Genomic DNA, 21,098 nt, shown 5'->3' with positions numbered 1-21,098 from the left:
TAGAAGAGCACAACTTTGGATAATATGTTACAGTTGGTGGTGTTACTGCATGTATTCTGTGTTTCATCTCTTTCTACAGGAGGAACATAGTATTATTGCAGAGGAGGAAGGGATTGTGCAAGTACCACTGGAGGGGCACTACAAGTGAGTCATTTTCATTTTTTATTACATTTCACTGTCGGTCTGCAGCTTTGAGTTCTGATGTTTTATCAGAATGTCAAACACCTTAAAATCAAACAGCAATTAATATTATTTGTGTTTTTTAATGATTTTATACACGTACCATGCTTTGCACATGTCTTAAGTCAGTGTTCCATGACATTTTGTCATATTACTAAACAAACTCCAGTTTAGCATACAAAAATGGAGTGAAACGTCTGTGTGAATTGCATGTAAAACAATTTAGCGTTTTCAAAATGTTTTACAATCAAAAATCTGAAAATATGGCATGCATTTTTATTCAGCCTCATTATTCTGGGACCCCTAAATAAAACCAGAATACCTTCAGAAGTCACCTACTGGGTAAATAGAGTCCACCTGTGGCTAGACGATGCATCCCCACCATGAAATGAAGTGGTGGCCTTATCGTTCTGAGAGGATTATTTGGTAACTACAGTGGAGCTGCAGGCAGGGTTCCTATGCAGAATGATAGGTATGGGATTTGAATCAAGTATTTTCCACTTCTAAATAGTTATGGGAAAAATGTGTTTCCAGCCCTCTTTCCCTGTCTTATTGTCTGAATGTCCTTCTGTCCACACTTCCTTCCTTCCAGCCTTACCCCTTATCCCTAATGACCCTCTTTCTTTACTTTCTTTCTTCCACGTGTGCTTTATTTCTCCTCCCTCTAGCCCTTCCTTTCTTTCTTGTGTCCTAAATTTATTCCTCCTTTGTGCCCTTATTTCCTTTATTATGTACTCTCTTCCTTGTGTCCTACCCTTCTTCTCTTCGTCTTTCATTCAATGTATCCAGCCCCTCTTCATTCTTTGTGTTGCTCCATTTTTCCCTCCTTCTCTTTCCTTTCTTGTGTCCTAACTTCCTTTTATCATGGTGTCCCTTTTTCTCTGTGTCCTTCCTTGTAACCTTCCTTTCTTTCTTCCTTTACTGTTTTCATCATGCTGAACTTCCATTGTGGAGACCTTCCTTCCTTACTAGATTTCTGTGGCTGTATTTTTTGCAAGGTCCATGTTTAAAGCGTTGACCACAGCAGAAATATCAGCCTTAAGGTCACAGTGAACTTTTGTATTTTTATGTTTTAAACTGACTGAATTGTCATAGAAAATTGTGGAGGAGCCCCGTGCAAAGTAGCTCAGGGGGAGCTTCAGAGATCCACAATGGGTAACTTTTAGTCATGTACTAATAGGCAAGAAGAGAACCATTAGGGAGTCCCATTTGTAGTTTGCCACAAGCCAGGTCAAGTACACGGCAAACATGTGGTAGAAGGTGCTCTGGTCAGAGGAGACAAAAACTGAACTTTCTGGCCAACATGCAAAACATTGTGTGGCAAGAAACTAACATTACAGGACAACAACCCTAACGTGCAGCCACAGCTCATTTCAATGGTTTAAATCACAGCATATTAATGGCCCAGACCTAAAGCCAATGGAGAACCTCTGGCAAGCCTTGTAAGTAAATGTTCACAGAAGCCCTACATCCAATCTTGTTAAGATGTTTGCGGAAACCAAGTTCAGTCTTAAGATGTGCACAAATTCTGAAAAAGTTAAAGCAGGGTTAGCACAAAAATGGCAAGCTCAAAGACAAGGGGGATTAGGCAGTGTAAGACAGAAGAGGCCATTGATTAGGCGCTGTGTCATTAGGTGGTGAAATCAGAACTTGTAGTTCCCTTTAGCATGGTGCCAGGAACAACACTGGTGGGTCTCTCTGCAGCATTGACTAGAATGATCGTTTACTTTTGGCGTAACCCTCCAAACTTCTTGCTGATCGGTAGGAATCCCAAACTTTGAACGATCGCTGAACAATCGCTACCACACCATCAGTCCGACTACTGATCGCATCATTTCTTCAAATGGACCTGTCTTTGCTTTAGTGTTAATGGGCAGCGAACAGGCAATGTAATCTAACGCCTGTTTCCTGATGCCAAGTATTGATGTCCCAAGGTTTGTTAATGCTTTGGATATGACAACCCTTCTGTGTTTTGGTCAGTTATTGTGAACAGGAACCTTGACTTGTAGGGATGCCCTAACATACCCATTGGTTCCAATATCCTCATATGCCGCATAGTTGTTCATCCACCTATGCAAGCCCAAAATGCAACTCCTACCAAACTTTACCTATTACTTCATTACCCATTACTGGTTGGCATTTTTTTTTACTATTCCTTATGAGTTCTAGGCCCCTTCTTTTTCAGTAAGTGTATGTCCTGCAGATGAATGAGAAAATGTTGTGTTAAAAGTAAAACAATGAACTTCTCATTAATGTGTGCTTGAAGGAGTGACCCAGCCACGGTGAACATCACGGATGAGATGTCCAAAGGATCTTTTGGGAGTGTGTGGAAGGGTGTGAGTCCAGCTGAGAGCGCTAAAAAGGAACCGGGCTCAAAAAGGTAAGCTTCTTATTAAGAATACTTGACATTTGTAGCATACTACATATTCTTGATGCAAATCCTAAATGTTTTTCTGCTGGAAAGAAATCTATTTCAAGTGGCAAGTGTTTGTTGCTGAACTACTATTTTTTATTGAAGAAAGATGTGTATTTCAGAGCAGCTGTGCCCTTACAGATTTCCCACTGCGTAGACTAACATAGTATGTCCTGCCTGCTTCTCTCGCTCCATCCTACCCCTAAGCTCCCCTTCCTAACCTCTCAGAAGCTGATATCCCAAAGGTAAGCTGGTCCCAGCAGTCCCTGTCGGCATGCAGTCTCATTTTGTGTTTGATGCAATCTGTTGCACCCTGCAAACTGACAGTCTGTGGTGTCTAACTCCGGTCCTTAAGGGTTGGTGCTTTCAACTTTTAGACGTGTCTCTGCTTCAGCAAACCTGAGTCAAATATTTAGCTTATTAGCAAGACTCTATATAACTCGACTGCATGCTGAGGAGGTGATTCAGCTATTAGTTTCAGGTTTGTTGGACCAGGGACGGTTATAAAACCTGCAGGACTGGAATTTAACACCTCTGGTATAATGTCATGTTTCAGTTAACAGTACGATAATAAGTGATTAATAATATCTTGAACAGTTCTTGTTGTCAGGGTGTGAAAGTTAGTTCAACATTTGAAATTATGTAAAATTATTCGCACCCCTTGAACGTTTTGTTACGTTACAACCACAAACTTCAAAGTGTTTTATTGGGACTTTATGATATAGATTAACACAATGTAGGACATAAATATGAGGTGGAAGAAAAATGACACATGGTTTTTCAAACATCTTTACAAATAAGAATCTGGAGCGTGTTGTGTGCATACGTATTCAGCCCCTCTCTGTAAATAGAGGTAGAACCACTTTTTGATGCTATTACAGCTCCAGGTCTTTTGAGGTATATCTTTACCAGCTTTGTGAATCTAGAGCAGGCATGGGCAAAGTGCGGCCCGCGGGCCATATACGGCCCGTTTGGGTTTTTAATCCGGCCCACCGAACATGAGTTTCTCTACTGTGTTCTCTACTGTGAAAAAAATGCATTTGGAAAATAATTTGAACAATAAGCCTTGCATATCCTTGCTTTACTATCTATTAAAGGATAGAACTTTTTTTATGTTATGGCTTTTTGCATGTCATTTATATTAGTTCACACAAATACTACATCCATCCACTCCTGGCCCGGCCCCTCTGTCAAATTTTAGAACTCATTGTGGCCCACAAGTCCAAAAATTAGCCTACCCCTGATCTAGAGAGGGATTCTTTCCTTCTTTGCACAAGATCAGCTAGATTCATCTTCCCTTCATTCGTCTGAGTAGCTTCCCTGTCCCTGCTGAAGAGAAGGATCCCCGCAGCATGATGCCGCATCCACTGTATTTAACAGTGGGGATATTCTTTTCAGGGTGATGGTTTCATCTGACCAGAGCACCTTCTTACACAAGTTAGCTGTATCTCCTTCATGGAAAACACTTTTATGGCTTCTAAAGCCTTCACAGAGCCGTTGTATTTATACTTACATTAAAGTGCCCACAGGTGAACTCTGTTAAGGCCTAGGTCACACGGCGGGATTTTCAAATTGTCAGCTGATTTTCTAAACCTGAGAGACTTCACACGTGACGATTAAAAATTGTAGTGATAACAGGTTTGCTCCTACAATGTGTGGTGTCCAGCACAACACACCACACACGAACAGATTTCGCTTATAAACATTCAGATTTCAGATGGGAAATTTCACAAACCCTCTCAAGATCAAGGGTGAGTTCAGAGTCATTCCCTTCCTTGTTTCTGTCACCTCGTTTTCTGTTTGGCTATACGTCACATTCAGCAGGCTGCATGCTCGTTTGTCCTTGGGGTACATGGTAGGATTTTGGGCCAAGACAATCCAACATGTTGAATATACCCGATTTGAGGTCGAAGCTGTCCCGACGTCCTTACGAGCAGACTAGATCACTCTTAACACACCACACACAGTGGGAATATCTCCTGAGATTATCTTTGGAACCATCATGATTAAGAAGGGGAAGATCGTGGCGAGACTCGGCATAAAAAATCCTGCCGTGTGAACCAGGCATATGTTATTAGGGGACTTATGAAGTTTGTTGCACTGTATTTTATTTAGATGTATTATAAAGGGGCTGCATACAGATGTGGGTCACACTTTTCAAATTGGTATAAAATAAAAATTGTTTAAACCCATGTTTCCATTTGCCTCCACTTTACAATTATGCACAATTGTGGGTTGGTCTTTCACATAAAGTACTCGGCAGAAACTCTGTCAAGTGCTGGCAATGCTGTCCAATGCAGTTTGTTGGGTTTGTTGAGCTATCCTGTTTCTGGTGACCTTCACTTACTGAAGTAGCTGACTGAAGGATGCTTTGGTAACTGCCTGTAAGACCGTGGTACACAAGTGATAGCACCACGTATGACAATACTGAAGATTGTTGTTGTAACAGGACAAAATGTAATAAAATTACATTTGAATAAATACTTTTGCACAATAAATAATAGCAAAAAACAATCTTTGTACATTCGAACTTAACAGAACAGACACCAACATCATATTCAGACATATTTTGCATGTATTGTTGCATGTCCCTAACAATAAGCTCATTTGTTTTCATATCGTTCAAAGGTTACATTTGCTTTAATTTTCTTTTTTTTCTCCCCTGAAGTTGTGCCAGAAGCAGTGAAAAGCGACACAAGCGGAGAAGGCATGACAAGAGCTTGGACAGGGAGACGAGTTTGTGATGACACATACTGGTGATGCCACTGTGCTGTCAATCAGTAAATACACAAAAAAAGCAAAACAGTTATACCGTGCCACACTCACCTATGTACTGTGCTACACTGTGTTTTTAGTCATGTAAGTCTGTGTGCAAGTTGTTCATAAGAAAGAAGTATTTGTTGGAAACCAGAAACAACATAAGAAAACTCACAGAGTTAAGCACCAAGTTAAGCAACCAGAAGGAAGGGCCAACTGTGGATAGGATTTGGTACACATGCAGACCAGCGATAGGTACGCAAATGATCAATCTGTGATGAGCTAGTATGTCTACAGCAGGCACCACAGGGTATATAGTGGTGTGGTGCTTCAACATCACTTCAGCATTGACACATTTCACAGTACAGTGCTGAAGATGGGTTAAGAGTGATAAAACCTTATCAAGTGCTGGTAATGCTGTCCAATGCAGTTTGTTGGTTTTGTGGAGCTATCCCCTGTTACTGATGAAGTAACTGACTGTAGGATGTTTTGGGAACTGCCTGTAAGACATTTTGATAACTCCACTTATACTCTGTGGTGCCCTATCTAGACTCATTGTTCAAATACCAGTGTTGGTACTTTGGCTTTCAATGGCACTCAGAAGAAAATGTTTGTATTTGTTTGGTAAATCCAAACAAATTGGCTACTTTTGCAGTGTTTCATTTACTACTGAAGTCGAACGTTGGATCTGATAATGATATCAAATCCAACATAACCATATTTGAAAATCAGTAAGATTTGCTATTTCAAATCCCAAGTGATCAGAAAAAGAAGAAATAGAAATAGAGACTAATCACAGTGTATTTTTCTGAATTTTGTACTTTCAAGCTCCAGTACAGTACTGTTTGTGTAAAAGATTTTGTCAAACGTGCAAAACAAAAATTATTTTCTACCACGACTTTGACTAAGTTTTATATTCAAGGCAGGCTTATTGGACTTTGAAGTTGGGTTCTGTGAGGCCGGACTTTCCCACTCAGACTTCTTGGGACCTTCTGGTACATTTTTCCAGCTACAGACATTTCAACAAAAATAGAATGCATCATAAATCTGCAACCAATCAAACATTGTCAGTGAATAGGAATGTTTTTGTCCTTTTGTGATATTGTGTTAAAATGTCTCAAAATAGAGGTACTGAAAATCGAGTATTTACTGAAGTGGTACTTGTTCTAAAAAGTTCTATAACCTGTGCTCTAGAGAATTCAGCTGCTTGCTACCTAAATAATTCACCTACTCATTACTGGTCTGCATGTGTATGAAATTACATCCAAATTGGACCTTTCCTTCTGGGTGCTTAACTTGGTGTGGACCATTAAGTGTAATGGTGATACTGTACCAGCAACAGAGTGAAGCCAGGATTATGACAATATCTTAGTCAATAGGCCAATTATAGACTGATTTTAAATAATTTTTAATATTTTCTTTCTTCGTATTTTGTATGTTTTTATATTTTTCCAAGAACAACTTCAAGTTGTCTCTTTAAACACCTGCCACAGCAAATGCAAATGGATTTTATGTGGAGCATTGAATGCTGCAGCAGATTTTCACACCTTAGAATAGAAAACTGCTTAGATGTCTGCCAGGACTAATTCAACTCAGAGGTACCTAAGAGCGCTGGCTATGTAACTTTCTGAAAGTATACATTTTATATATACTATAATGTAAATCTAATCGTCTATGTGTCAGTGACTGTATTCACCTTTGATGTTGCACATATAAATGTTTCTCCTTCAGTCGAGCATTTGCTCAGTTTTACCTCCTGAGAAATTTCCATTTTATCCTTCTTACTAAGAATGAACTGAGAAGATTGATACCTTTCATTGGCCTGTGTCAGTTCGCCCTTTGCCAGTTCGTACCTACATGTTGCTATTTCATTTCTTCCTGCTGTAAACAAACCATTTCATAGCCATGTACTTCTTTTTTCTTTTTAGTTGGGTATATGTTTTTTTACAAATTACCGAGATGAAAAATCCAAAAAATGCTTAAATCATATGTACAAGTAAATTTAATAGTAAAAAACCCTTTTTATAACACCCTATTTTCGTTTATTGTGGGTATCCCCACTGTAGTCAGCTGACTATAATGAAATATGGCACATATGATCCTAAAACCAGATAACTTTAAACTACTTAGTGCTGGTATATGTGATTTGTAGTCGTAAAACCATATTTTATTTTACAGTAGACCGTAGATCACAGATATATTTTTAAATTGTTTATGGGAAACATCCCTCTCACAGGTACAATCTGAAGCATGATTAGTATGAAATGCCTTGTGGCAGACAGCACCAATTACATCTAGAAAAAGGGAAAACAACCAAAGGGCTAAATAAACTAAATCTAGCAGGATATTAGCTTTATAAGCACAAAGATTGAAAATGGTGGCTCAGGTTAAGAGTAACTAATATGTCCACATGTCCCAAACTACAAAGGTATGAAATGGCGAAGAGGAAAAATGACCAGCCCGCCCTCTCCTGTCATTAAAAGAACCAAAAGCTAAAGTTAGTGGGACGTTGATTGGCTGAACACAAAGACTGAAAATGTGAAAACCAGCCCTGACTTAAGAGTAACACCTAAAGCTGACAAGCACTTCATATATTTTCTGTTTTATTCCAGAAACTTAATATGATGATGTTTGAACAAAACAGGAATCAAACTTAGTCCTTGCTGGCATTAGCACCACATTAATTGAAGAAATACAAAAGCCATGCCAGTTATTCTCTTTCAATGTAAGGAAGTCAAAGAACATATTTTCCCACTGTGGTCGGTACAAAACAATCCGTGGCAAACTGCTCCATTTCAAGAAGTTGGTTATGAAATGTCCGAAACTGCAAAGTTACAAAATAGCATAAGAAACATGAAGCTAAAGCTAGTGGCAGGTCGGCTTGGCAAAGCACAATGATTGTAAATGACCCAAGGGAAAAGTAACCCTGTACTCGTACTCGGTGTCTTTCACTTATCAGGGACCGGGTCGTGGAGGCAGCAGTCTCAGTAGAGACACCCAGACTTCACTCACCCCAGACACCTCATCCAGCTCTTCTGGGGGGACCCTGAAGCGTTCCCAGGCCAGCTGAGAGACATAGTCTGTCCGGCGTGGCCTGGGCCATCTCCTGGACCTCGTCTCAGTGGGACGTCCCTGGAAAAATACCTCCCAGGGGACATCTGGAACAGATGCCTGAGCCATCTCAGCTGACTCCTCTCGATGTGGAGGTACAGCTGCTTCACTTTGAACTCCTCCCGTATGCCCAAGCTCCTCACCCTATCTCTAACCGATGCCCTGTCACATTGCGTAGGAAGCTCATTTCCGCCACTTGTGTCTCAGATCTCGTTCTTTCAGTCATGACCCAAAATTCATGACCATAAGTGAGGGTAGGAATGTAGACCAACAGGTAAATCAAGAAATGTGCATTTTGGCTCAGCTTTCTCTTCAACACAACAAAGCGGCACAGCATCTGCATTACTGCGTGGCTGTGGTGGCCATACTAATCAGTCTGTCGATCCACCGCTCCATTCTCCCCTCACTCATAAACAATATCCTGAGATATTTATAGTCCTCCACTTGAAGCAGAAATGGCCCTCCAACCTGGAGAAGGCAAGCCACCCTTTTCTGGTCGAGAACCTTGGCCTCAGACTTGGAGGAGCTGATCCTCATCCCTACGTCTTTGCACTCGACTGCAAACCGCCAAAGTACATGCTGTGCGTCTTAAACCACATCATCTGCAAAAAAGGAGAGACAAAATCCATGCTGTGACTAGAAATCTGATGACAAAGGGCAGCCTTGCCAGATGTCCAACATGCACCGAGAACAAGTCCGACTTAATGCCCGCATTGTGAACCAAACTCCTGCTTTGCTTGTACAGAGACTAGATTCCACCTAATAAATGGCCCTGGACTCTGTACTCCTGGAGCGTCCCCCAAAGAGGAACCACAAGGGACAGGGTTGAATGCCTCCTCCAGGTCCACAAAGCACACGTGGACTGGTTGGGCACACTGCCATGAACCCTTGAGCACCCTGTAGAGGGTGTAGAAATGGTCCAGTGTTCCATGACCGGGACGAAAATGACACTTCTCCTCCTCGGCCGGACTGTCCTCTCTAACACCCTGGCATAGGCCTTCCCAAGGAGGCTGAGGAGTATGATTCTCCTGTAGTTGGAAAACACCCTCCATTCCTCTGTCTTATGGTGGGGGACCACCACCCTGGTCTGCCAGTCGACTGCCATGCAGTGCTAAAAAGGCGCATAAGCTACAACAACCTCACAACATACAGAGACTCCGAGTGAGATCTCATCCGCCCTTAAAACCTTTACACCGTGGATCTTTTAACAGCCTCTATCACTTTGGCCTGGGTGAGTCCAACTCTGAGTCCTCAGTCTCCACCAGGGAAGGGGTGACGGCAGGATTGAGGCGGTCCTCTAAGTACTCCAAGAGTAACTAAAACAATCAAAGCTAAGGAGCTCTATATATCTTATTTGTTTTATTCCAGAAACTTCATACAATGTTATTTGTGCAAAACTGGAATTAAAATTGATCCTTGCAAGCATTAGCATACATTTATTCAAGAAATACAAGAGGCATATTAGTCACGTTACTCCTTCAGTGTAGGAAGTAAGAGCTTATTTCCCTGCTATGGTCAGAATGAATTGTCCCATTTTGTACCCCCAAAAAAGTGTCTGGTATGAAATGTTCAAAACTACAAGGGTCCGAAATGGTGAGCTGGTGTTTTTTTTTTGCAGCACCTCTATTTCGCCCTGAAACATAAAGCTAGAGTTTTGCTTGGCTAAGGACAAACTACAGTGCTATGAAAAAGTATTTAGCCCCTTACATATTTCTTGTGTTTTTGCTTTTTGTCAAACTTTATTGTTTTGGATCATCAAACAAATTTTAATATTAGACAAGCATAAATACAAAATGCACCTTTCAAATGTTATCATTTATCAAGGGAAAATACTTTGATGTGAAAAAGTAATTTCTCCCCCCTTGTTAAATCACAAATTAACTGTGATTAACCACGTTTTTTGGAAACCTAAATGCAGTCTCATGAGCCACATCAAGACCTGACTACTTCCAGACCGGTAGAATCAAGAAATCATTTAAATAGAACCTTTTTGAGAACATAAAGTAGGTTAAAGATAAAAAAATATATATATATATCAATGCCATATCTGGGGCTGCTTTGCTGCTTTAGGTACTATTAAATGCTGGACTTGACTGTTATTGACAGAAGCATAAATTCTACACTACCAGAAAATGCTGAAAGAAGATGTCCACTAGTTCATGATCTTTAGCTGAAGCTCACTTCTGAAGTACACCAGCAAGTCCACTGCTAAATGTCTTAAAGGTTTTGGAGTGGCATACTCCAAGTCCCCCCCTGAATCTAATTCAGATACTGTGGTATAACCTTAATCAGGCTCGAAAACTGTACAAATTCTAACAAATTAAACTCGAAAACTGTACAAATTCTTTTAATTATTACTTTTTCAATTAATTAAACAAATCATTATAATTGTACCACTTTTTGTAATTATTCAGCATTGCAGTGTGTTAAAAAATAAAAACAGAAGAAATATTGAAGGGGGCAAATAGTTTTTCCCAGCACTGTGAAATGCCTACAGCTGACAAGCACTTTATTTCTTGTTTTTTTCATTCTAGAAACCTTCTGGCCATAATTTGTTCAAAACAGGAATCTAACTCTGTCCTTGCTAGCATTAGCATCTATTTTATTGAATAAATACCAGAGCCATATCAGTCTTTTCAATTTACTCTTCCAAAGTAAGAAAGTAAATGAGCTTATTTCCCAGTTATTTCTATTTAACACAATTTTGTTTTGGGACAGCTTAGGTGAAAATAATATTTTCAAGCTTGCATGGCAATGTAGTTTGGTAACATGTAACTTTAGCTAACATTAGCGACCTTTTGCTTAAAAAACAGAGAGAAACTTAAATGCTTAACTTTTGGGTGATTGTACAAATAGCTCAATGTTTTCCAGCCACATACTCTTTGTCATCTTGTCAGTAAGTGTCATCTATGGACATGTGGTCTCCTCTGAAACTGACCTTATGTGTATGTTAGCATCTGAAGCTAATTGTTTTTAAAATAAAAATTAAAAAAACAAATCCTGCATGACAGTGAAATTATTCACTGCAGGATCAAGGTTTCTTCTAGAGATGCAATAATCATATTCTTTTCTTCTGGTAAGGGCAAAATGTAAATGGTTAAGAGTCTTAACATTGTATAATACATAGTATATTTTATTCATGTAAAATGTTACTAATATATTACTAATAAGAAATGTGTTGAATTCAGATTTTTGTTGTTTATCTCTCCCCCCCATTGTCTAATTGATGGTTTTTAGCTCATTAGAGAAACCAATCATGGGTCAAAATTAGTATCAAATACTTCAACCACTTATGTGTGAAATTCTGCCTTAAATTTGGTATTAACAGATGGGCACTTTCTGTTTAACAATTTAATTCACCTTTATGGAAACTATCAGTTCAAATCTGTTGTGCAGTTGTAATTAGTTTCATGAGAATGAGAGAGTGTGTGCAAGAGAACATAAATAAAGATATAAAACAGCTGAAATTGTTTGGTGATTTGTTTTGCTTTATATTTTTTTCCCAACTGAGTCAATACCTTTCGTTGCAGCTACAGCTACAAGTCCTTTGGGAGTGTCTCCCTTCCAGGTTTGCACATCTAGACTCAGAACATTTGTGGACATACATTTTTAAGTGTTACCTCAAATTTACATTTGAATTTAGGTCTGGACTTTGACTGGGCCATTCTATCGTATATATGTTAAAATCTAAACCATTCAGTTGTAGCTCTGGCTGAGCAGTTGAATGTCCACCCCAATTTCAAATGTTTTTAGGGACTATCAGACTACTGCCAGGATTCTCCTATGTTTAGTTACAACTATCCTTCAACTTTGAACATCAGAAATGGGCTGAAGGAGCTGTAGGAATTTCCAGCGAGCACATCTTGTGTCCTCTCTGAGACAACAGTCACCTTTATTTTACGTCCGACTGGACTAAGGAGTAGTACTGTGAAATAGAAGCATTTTCTTCAATAGAAGATGCCAGGGCTGTCTAGAATCTTCCAGAATCTTGTGAAAGGATGTTTTAGACATCAGCTCCAAAAGATGTTTGGAGCTCCCAGTGAGCCATGGTGATGGAGCATCATGCCCTGGGGCTACTTTCCTTCAGATGTTTTTATCCAGGTGGATCCAGTTCCAAATACCAGTTTAGACCTAAAACCTTCAGGTGTCTGCTCAGAGAGGGCTTTTATGTAACAGCACCACAGTGAGTCCCAGCATACCTATCAATCCAGTTAAAAATGACTTCATGAGAGAAAAGAGGACTGTTCTGGAACAGCTGAACAAGAGCCCAGAACTAAACCTGACAGAAAATCTGTAGAATCACCTAAAAAAGTTGTGGACTAGATATGTCCTCACAATTTGACAGGTTTAGAGATCCTTTGCAAAGTAAAGGAGGCAATTATTTCCAAATCAGAATGTAGGATATTGACAGACTTCTATTAAACCAGAATGCTGATAATGAATCAAATGATGCTTAAACAAAGATTATTGCACCGTTTTTTCCCTTCTAACAGTTTTGTTTGTCTTCAGTTGATTTTTAAATGATAAATAGAAAAAGTCGCAGAGATGATCTAATTCTTTTACAACATAAAAACCAGGCAGTTTAGGTGGTGTAGACAGAGCCACTGTAAATGTACTAGAACAAAAGAGACAGAGAAAGGTGAAATAAATGACAGGGTTTATTTGGCAGAGTGAAATATTAATTTTCTATGACTATCATATGCTTTCCGCAGGACTACCTGAGACAGAAACTTTGGTGTTCTTGTTTGCAGCTTAGAAATATAGAAAATAATTCTTATTTGTAGAAAATTTCATGCCCTGAATTTCATTTATTTCCTCGTGCACCTTCTATCTGTGGAAGAATAGCATTTCTTTGTATCTTTGCAAAACATTCAAGGTGAAGTAAAAAATATTGACATTACATTCAAATCATTATGGCTTCCTGTTCCTCCTGAATATCATTTTGGGGGACCTTTAAGAAGACTCTCATTAGTCATCTTGCCGTTTGTTACTGCAAAAGACAAAAGTCACAATCATGTTATTACTAACTAATAAAAGAAAACAAGCTTTAGCATTTGTTAAATCAGCCATGATGACTTTGCATTACCTTTCCCCTGAAGGTTTAGAGGTCATGACCCAGAGTAAGTATTCCTTGGCAGCAATGGAGTCCAGCACCTTGTTCACATCACTGGTGAAGCTTCCATCTACATGCCTCCTGCTGAACGTTTTAGCCAGCCTGTCCATTTGCGATCTGAGTGTACACAAGGACACAATGTAAACAGTCCCCATCAAGGGTCAGCATCCCTCACAGTTTGGCTTCCCATCATCTGAGGTCTAATGTTTGACCTGAAAGCCATCAGATGTTGCTATAGTTGTTGTTGCTGTAATCATGTTTTGTTAGCTTCACTGTTCGCTTGTGTGTTTTTTGTGATTCATCGCGCCGTGTGCAAATAGTGATATATCAAATCAACACAGTGGAAAGGTTCATGTGATTTATTTTAGCGCAACATCAAGAAGAAAGGAAAGGAAAAATAGGACAAAGGGGTACGGCAACACAAAGCAGATGATTAGTTCTAGATCACTCTGGTTCCCTTGATGGATTCATGGTGGGAGCAAACAGGCAGGCAGTTTTTGGAGGCTTTGGAACTGCAGGAAGGAGGCAGAAGAAGGAGGGAATGGCCTACTCTCTTTGGATTTGTCCAGACTTAAGATTGGCAACAAAGTCTTTGATTGCTTGCTCCTTGAGGTAGGAGCTCACATCACTCGTGAAGGTTCCATCTGCATGGCGCTTATCAGCACTGCAGTAAAACAGAAAATTACCGCATTAAAAAAAGCAAACAATCTGAAAATTTCTTATATAGCTTTTCATAAAAAAGGGATGATTTTGTGAATGATCCTGCACCAACCCGCTCCTTTTGTTACTCATCAGCCACCGGACAAAGTCCTGGGCCTTCCTGTCCTCCAGGTATTTGCTGTAGTCATTCGAGAAAGTTCCCTCTGAGTGTCTCTTCATGTTAGACAGCTCCCAGGGTTCACTGGCTAATTTGTTGTCTACCTCAAAACTGCAGCAGAGAGAAGGTACCTTGTCACTCTTGGGTCATTTCTTAGAATAAAATCATATACATTTAAACAAATCATCTCAGTTTATTGACAAAAATGGTTTATCTATATTTTTAAGCTGTTCTCCAAGTAAGCCCTAAAGGGATAGTTCAGAATTGTTGAAGTGAAGTTCTGCAAAAAGGTTTAAAGCAGTTAATATCATACTAAGGATTCTATTGGAAGCTCTTTGGCGCCATCTAGGAGTCAGAATATAACGTACGTCCGTCCCTTTTGCCATTTTCCAGTATTAAGTTGTATTTAAAATCCACTGAGTTATGACAGAAAAACAATGATTCTACAAAAACATATGTAGTAATAGAAATGTCAATGTCCTATTTCAGCAAAAGCGGCATCATTAAACTAATCTTTGTTGCTACTATTCTGCTGAGTTATGTCTAATGTTACAAATTTTAATACCTGAATTTGTATCTACAGTAAGAGATGTTCTAATTAATCCCTACTTAAAAATGCAAATGATTGATTTGTTTTACCTTATTGGTAAATAAATTCAGGCAGTAAAAGGTTAAACTGTTTTTGTTTGCATTGAGCCCTCATTTACAAAGAAACTGATAATTTCTACAGGAAATGGAAGTAGGAGGTCGTGCGCCACTGTTAATTCTTCTATGAGAAACAGATGCTATGAACAGAACATGTAAAGTTTTTATGGTGTGTAGAAGTGAAGCTTTGTTAAAAAGCAAAAACTGTAAAAATGTTTCAGGCAATGCTATTTTTTTTTAAATGACACCATCTTATTTTTTGACCGAAGACACTTTACAGGTTTTGTAAAGATGGTCACTTGATGATCATGGGTGGAGTGCTACCTACTACGTCCATTTTCATATGGCTTCCGTTTGGCTTCTGTGTGAAAAACCACCCAATAAAAACGTGATGACAGCTTAAGGGTTCACAAAATAGTCATAGCATAAACCAATTTTATGTTGGATTTTTTTAGACAGTAGAAGTTTGCTTTAGTTTTGGCGCCCTCGGATTAGCTGTTAGCTCTGAATGTGTACTGAATGAGCACTATAAGAGAGTTATCTACAGCAGGTAAAATCTTTTTAAAACTATTTATGTTTAGAAATAGAAGCTGTATAAATGTAAAATGTAACACATTTATATCCTTCATCATGATCTACCAAAATGCTATTAAAGATTCTTACATTTTTATCTACTTACTAAATATTTCATGAATAATTTCCCCTCCAGAGTACTTATTCCAGTTTACATGTTGAGAGTTCATATTAAACAAGGATACATTATTAGGGTAACCAGTTAAATGTCAGGTCATTTTGTAAGGTCTTCCTGTATTACCCAGAATATTTCTTCCAGTTTTTAATTTACTCTTGTATATCACAGATTGGAGTCTCTTGGTAGAAATGTAAAGGAATCATGATTTAAGGTTAATCTAATTGCACTAAACCTACAGGACTTTACCTAGAGCTGTCCTCAATGCCGAGTAGAGGAACCTGCCAGCTGACCTGCACAAAACCCAGGACCAGAAGGATGTTGGCCAAGCAGTGGATGCCTTTCATGGTTATAAGCTGTGACATGAAACAAGTTATGGACACGGATAATTCATCAGCTGAAGGTAAAACCGTGTAATGACAAGAAGAGTTCAACTCACCTTATATATTTTCCCTCCAAACAGTGCTGTTAGTTCCTCTGCTTGGCGACCCTGTATAACAACCTGCTCTTCTCTTCCAGCTTTATATACTGGAAGAGGAGGTCCCATCTCCTCAGGTGGACCTGTTTTACCACTCTGACCAGTCATCCAATTATTCTCAACCCATTAGACAGAACCCCTCTGCAACAGGCAAGTAAACGAGCCAAGCGTTGGTTCATTTGAAAGGTGCAGGTGGAAAGTTGCAGTTCATGCGTGATACCTGCTTGTTAGGTGTTAAGATCAAACAACTGCTGCTCATCCTGTCAAACAGACAGTCAGGGAGATGCTTTAATGTGCTACTGTGTCATCACGATGAGAAGCAATAAGTGTGCTGGTGTATTTGGACAGTGAGTCAGTATTTGAGGTTTTTTTCCAATCAGATGTGGAGAATTGGAAATATTGATCAGTTTTTGCATCACCGGCAGTTAGGTTTTTGAACAGGAATTCTCAATAATGCTCAGTAAACATCTCTGCTGCTATTCCTTTTTCTTTTAATTAGGTGAAAGGAAAAGTCGAAATAAATAATAATGTCTGCAGAAAGTTGTAGCAAAAGCATGATATTTATAAAGTTGTGAAAAAGTCATAAAAACCTTCTACTTCTAGTCAGTAACCATAACATTGCAATCACACATATCCAAAAAGCTGCTTCCTCTCATGAATCAATACTAATGTGCATGTAACACTAACTGTGAGTAATTTACTTTTTTTGCCATCAGTTACAGTACATGTAACTTGTTGTACCTCTTAAACCTCTTCATAGAAAACCTCAGTGTATTTATGGTGATTTTATGATAGACCACAACAAAGTAGTGCATAATTCAATACTCAAAATACAAAAAAAAAAAAAAAAACGACCCTCTATCATAATGCTGCCATCCCCTAATTAGTAAACAGAATCCACCTATATGTGATTTATTCTCATTATAAATCCAGACGTTTTGTGGAGGCCTCAGATGTTTGCTAGAGAACATAAGTGGTTTCATCCTGAACAAAGCAAATGCTTAATTTCAGCAGGAATGGGGAAGCTGGTCAGAGTCGGTAAGATGGGTGAAGGTACATAAAGGACAATCCTGGAAGAAAACCTTTTGGAGATTCCTAAAGACCTAAGACTGAGGCAAAGGTTCACCTTCCAGCACCATAGACTCAGAGCTACATCTCTGACTGTATGGACTCTGGCTCTTGAGGAGTGAAAATGAGCATCCCTGCTTTAACTCAAAGCTTATTCTAATGTTAGAATGGTACAATTAAGGTTCACAGTAAAAACAAAATGAGTCTGTTAGCATGTGTGTAGTAGAGAAAGACATTTTAAAACAAGATTAATGTCAGTAAATATTTTTATAGTAATGATGGTGATGTGAAACAAAATCTTACATGGAGGAGCACCAGATATGATAGTGGCAAGATTCAGATGGAGCTACTGAAAACATGGGAACATCTCTTGATGGAATCGGCTGGGTTTCCTTAAGTAGAAAACTTTAGAAACCAATGGGCACAATAAACTGAGCTTCACTGCATTTTATTATAACTTGGATCAAACTGGGATGTCTCTAATTGAATGTGAATCTGTCTGCATGATTGAATTAATAGGGTTATACATTCTGTATGTACATTTGATCTGTTTGTCTTGCGAAGTGCCTTGAGATGACATTTGTTGTGAGTTAAGCTTTTATTAATACACTAAATAGAATTGAACCCACAAAACCCCCACGCTGAACCATCACAAATATAACAAAAGAATAAAAACAAACACACCAAGTGTTTTAAAAAAATTATTTAATTATTAATTTGTTATGAAAACATATAAACAAGACTCTGAAAACTTATTTTCAGAAATAACGTTGGTTCAGTTTACATCAATAACATATGCATATTTTTCCACAAGGTAAAATAACTACATATTTCATATACGAATTGAACAGAATCCATCACATTTTTTCTAAATTTGTAAATCATTTATGTATTTATTTTCAGATATCACTGGGTGTTTCTCATTATTTTGAGTCAAACATTGCTTCATTAGCTAAGACAATCTGTTTTCAGCAGTCAACCACCTAACAGACATGCTGCTTATTTGTACCTTGCCAAATGTAGCATTAAAACAGCGACTACTATAATAACATACAAGAGGCATTTATTTTAGTTTCTGCGCCATGACTGTATGTGTTTTTTGCAACTGGATATATGCCTAAACGGCCAATTCTGTCTTTATTGTAAGCAAAGAAAAAGAATATTAGCTAAGCGGCAGTAAACAGCAATAGGTGAAGGAGGGGCGATTTTGTGTTTCTCTATGTTATTGTGTGTTACACTCCGACACTTTCTTTGACATCTCATTAAAAGGACTTTAAACCATAGCAAAGTAATGGTTCCCATTTCCAGTCAGGTACCTAATTTGGGGACCATCACATTCAATGTGACTATAGGAGGTGCTGTTTCCTCAGTACACCTCAGCCACATATTTTTTCACCGTGAAACAAATATATATGAAGCACATGTAAAATAAACACTTCCAAAATGTTGATGACTTTGAATGATAAGTATTTTAAAAATACATCGTGTCCCTTTTTCACCTTTGACTCAGATCTTTTTAATACTCAGTCCTACCAAATATGGGCATATGATGTTTTTTTTGAATATACAAAAAATATTAAATCAAATTTTTATGGTAGACAATCTACAAAAGTCAAGAACGCTTAGATGATAAGCAGGGGTTAGGGTTTGTTTGTTCAGATAATGCAGAAAACCAAATAAATATCAGATTTGGTCCATTTTCTCTGGGTTTTCAGTGAGCATCTTTATTTGTATTCTCTGTAACTACTTGTAGGACATTGTTTTGCTTTCTTTAGTGGGAGCACATTACAAAATTATGGCAAGGACTCTTTGGCACTTGTTAAGTTCGGCTCCTAAAGGAGGATATATAAGTTAATGCAGTTATTATTACAACAATATCTTATTCACAGAGAAAATAAAAATAAACATAGATCAATTTATGCAAAGCATGTATGTAGGAATTTAGACATGTGAGTGTAGACATGCATGTTGGCCGAGCCTCCCAGTCCGTGATCCTTGTCTGTGTACCACTGAAAGAGGTGCATAAAAAGAACTTAAGCATGTTTGGCAATATTGTTCCTAAATCATCTTTTGGATTTTCATGATTACTCACCATGGCATCAAAGTCCACCTGCTCATTCACCAAAGCTTCTGAGATCTCAGCAGCCTGCTGGAAGTGGACATTATCTAGAAAAAAAAGATGACAACACTTACAAAATTAAGTTACCAGGTACCAGACTCAAGAGTTGATCGACATGATTTCATGATAATAGGCCTGGGTCAGTTTCTGGTATAAAGGTATAGCAAGGTTTTAAAATGTTACTGTTTCAAAACCACTACGTTTTCTGTTATACTGTTCATAATTAGAATTTGCTTTTTTGCTAAGCTTGTGCACACAAACAAGGAAACTAGTGGTCTTTATTTTTTTATTTTCTGAAAGTAAGCAGACAGGAAGTGGGTTGGAGAGAAGGGGAAGACATGGAGCATAGGTTGCTGGGGCTGGGAATTGAAACCGGGACAGCTGTGTTGAGGGCTGAAGCTTCTACAGGTCCTTCTCAAAATATTAGCATATTGTGATAAAGTTCATTATTTTCCATAATGTCATGATGAAAATTTAACATTCATATATTTTAGATTCATTGCACACTAACTGAAATATTTCAGGTCTTTTATTGTCTTAATACGGATGATTTTGGCATACAGCTCATGAAAACCCAAAATTCCTATCTCACAAAATTAGCATATTTCATCCGACCAATAAAAGAAAAGTGTTTTTAATACAAAAAACGTCAACCTTCAAATAATCATGTACAGTTATGCACTCAATACTTGGTCGGGAATCCTTTTGCAGAAATGACTGCTTCAATGCGGCGTGGCATGGAGGCAATCAGCCTGTGGCACTGCTGAGGTCTTATGGAGGCCCAGGATGCTTCGATAGCGGCCTTTAGCTCATCCAGAGTGTTGGGTCTTGAGTCTCTCAACGTTCTCTTCACAATATCCCACAGATTCTCTATGGGGTACAGGTCAGGAGAGTTGGCAGGCCAATTGAGCACAGTGATACCATGGTCAGTAAACCATTTACCAGTGGTTTTGGCACTGTGAGCAGGTGCCAGGTCGTGCTGAAAAATGAAATCTTCATCTCCATAAAGCTTTTCAGCAGATGGAAGCATGAAGTGCTCCAAAATCTCCTGATAGCTAGCTGCATTGACCCTGCCCTTGATAAAACACAGTGGACCAACACCAGCAGCTGACACGGCACCCCAGACCATCACTGACTGTGGGTACTTGACACTGGACTTCTGGCATTTTGGCATTTCCTTCTCCTCAGTCTTCCTCCAGACTCTGGCACCTTGATTTCCAAATGACATGCAGAATTTGCTTTCATCCGAAAAAAGTACTTTGGACCACTGAGCAACAGTCCAGTGCTGCTTCTCTGTTGCCCAGGTCTGGTGCTTCTGCCGCTGTTTCTGGTTCAAAAGTGGCTTGACCTGGGGAATGCGGCACCTGTAGCCCATTTCCTGCACACGCCTGTGCACGGTGGCTCTGGATGTTTCTACTCCAGACTCAGTCCACTGCTTCCGCAGGTCCCCCAAGGTCTGGAATCGGCCCTTCTCCACAATCTTACTCAGGGTCCGGTCACCTCTTCTTGTTGTGCAGCGTTTTCTGCCACACTTTTTCCTTCCCACAGACTTCCCACTGAGGTGCCTTGATACAGCACTCTGGGAACAGCCTATTCGTTCAGAAATGTCTTTCTGTGTCTTACCCTCTTGCTTGAGGGTGTCAATAGTGGCCTTCTGGACAGCAGTCAGGTCGGCAGTCTTACCCATGATTGGGGTTTTGAGTGATGAA

The 21,098-nt window shown here is 39.1% G+C and overlaps 3 protein-coding genes across 5 annotated transcripts in view; 1 reads left to right on the top strand and 2 right to left on the bottom strand.

The window, feature by feature from the left end:
* Nucleotides 1-11,928, top strand: part of LOC124861647 (sodium-driven chloride bicarbonate exchanger-like) — a 77,998-nt gene extending 66,070 nt beyond the window's left edge. For 2 of the 3 annotated variants that reach the window (XR_007036703.1, XR_007036702.1), the window contains exons 24-27: nucleotides 80-144; nucleotides 2,447-2,560; nucleotides 2,735-2,838; nucleotides 5,262-11,928. Coding sequence is in view for 1 of the 3 variants with exons in the window: in XM_047355533.1 (XP_047211489.1) it covers nucleotides 80-144; nucleotides 2,447-2,560; nucleotides 5,262-5,337 (255 nt within the window). In the remaining 2 variants the exon portion in view is untranslated. The remainder of the gene's footprint in view (nucleotides 1-79; nucleotides 145-2,446; nucleotides 2,561-2,734; nucleotides 2,839-5,261) is intronic. The other variant, XM_047355533.1, reaches the window with a different exon arrangement.
* A 1,178-nt stretch (nucleotides 11,929-13,106) lies between these two features.
* On the bottom strand, nucleotides 13,107-16,271 carry LOC124861758 (glucagon-1-like). The gene is made up of 6 exons (XM_047355694.1): nucleotides 16,164-16,271; nucleotides 15,974-16,080; nucleotides 14,347-14,502; nucleotides 14,125-14,238; nucleotides 13,548-13,691; nucleotides 13,107-13,451 (listed from the first exon to the last, which is right to left on the bottom strand). The coding sequence occupies exons 1-6, from the start codon at nucleotides 16,269-16,271 to the stop codon at nucleotides 13,430-13,432; spliced, it is 651 nt and encodes a 216-aa protein (XP_047211650.1). The 3' UTR covers nucleotides 13,107-13,429.
* A 1,687-nt stretch (nucleotides 16,272-17,958) lies between these two features.
* dpp4 (dipeptidyl-peptidase 4) overlaps nucleotides 17,959-21,098 on the bottom strand; it is a 24,226-nt gene continuing 21,086 nt past the window's right edge. The window contains exons 25-26 of the mRNA XM_047354744.1: nucleotides 19,363-19,436; nucleotides 17,959-19,279 (exon numbers count right to left, since the gene is read on the bottom strand). Of these exons, the coding sequence (XP_047210700.1) occupies nucleotides 19,187-19,279; nucleotides 19,363-19,436 (167 nt within the window). The 3' untranslated portion in view covers nucleotides 17,959-19,186. The remainder of the gene's footprint in view (nucleotides 19,280-19,362; nucleotides 19,437-21,098) is intronic.

This window comes from Girardinichthys multiradiatus, chromosome 24 (assembly GCF_021462225.1).
Source record: "Girardinichthys multiradiatus isolate DD_20200921_A chromosome 24, DD_fGirMul_XY1, whole genome shotgun sequence".
NCBI lineage: Eukaryota > Metazoa > Chordata > Actinopteri > Cyprinodontiformes > Goodeidae > Girardinichthys > Girardinichthys multiradiatus.
Note: the sequence above shows the minus strand (reverse complement) of the source record. Positions and strands in the feature narration are given on the sequence as shown.

Bases quoted from the DNA above. Each gene is read 5' to 3' on its own strand.
- LOC124861758 (XM_047355694.1), bottom strand. From the start codon at position 16,271: ATGGGACCTCCTCTTCCAGTATATAAAGCTGGAAGAGAAGAGCAGGTT. The intron at 16,081-16,163 runs GTGAGTTGAACT...TTCATGTCACAG, and splicing joins TTGGAGGGAAAATATATAAG to CTTATAACCATGAAAGGCAT. The intron at 13,692-14,124 runs GTAGGCCATTCC...GTGTACACTCAG, and splicing joins TCTGGACAAATCCAAAGAGA to ATCGCAAATGGACAGGCTGG.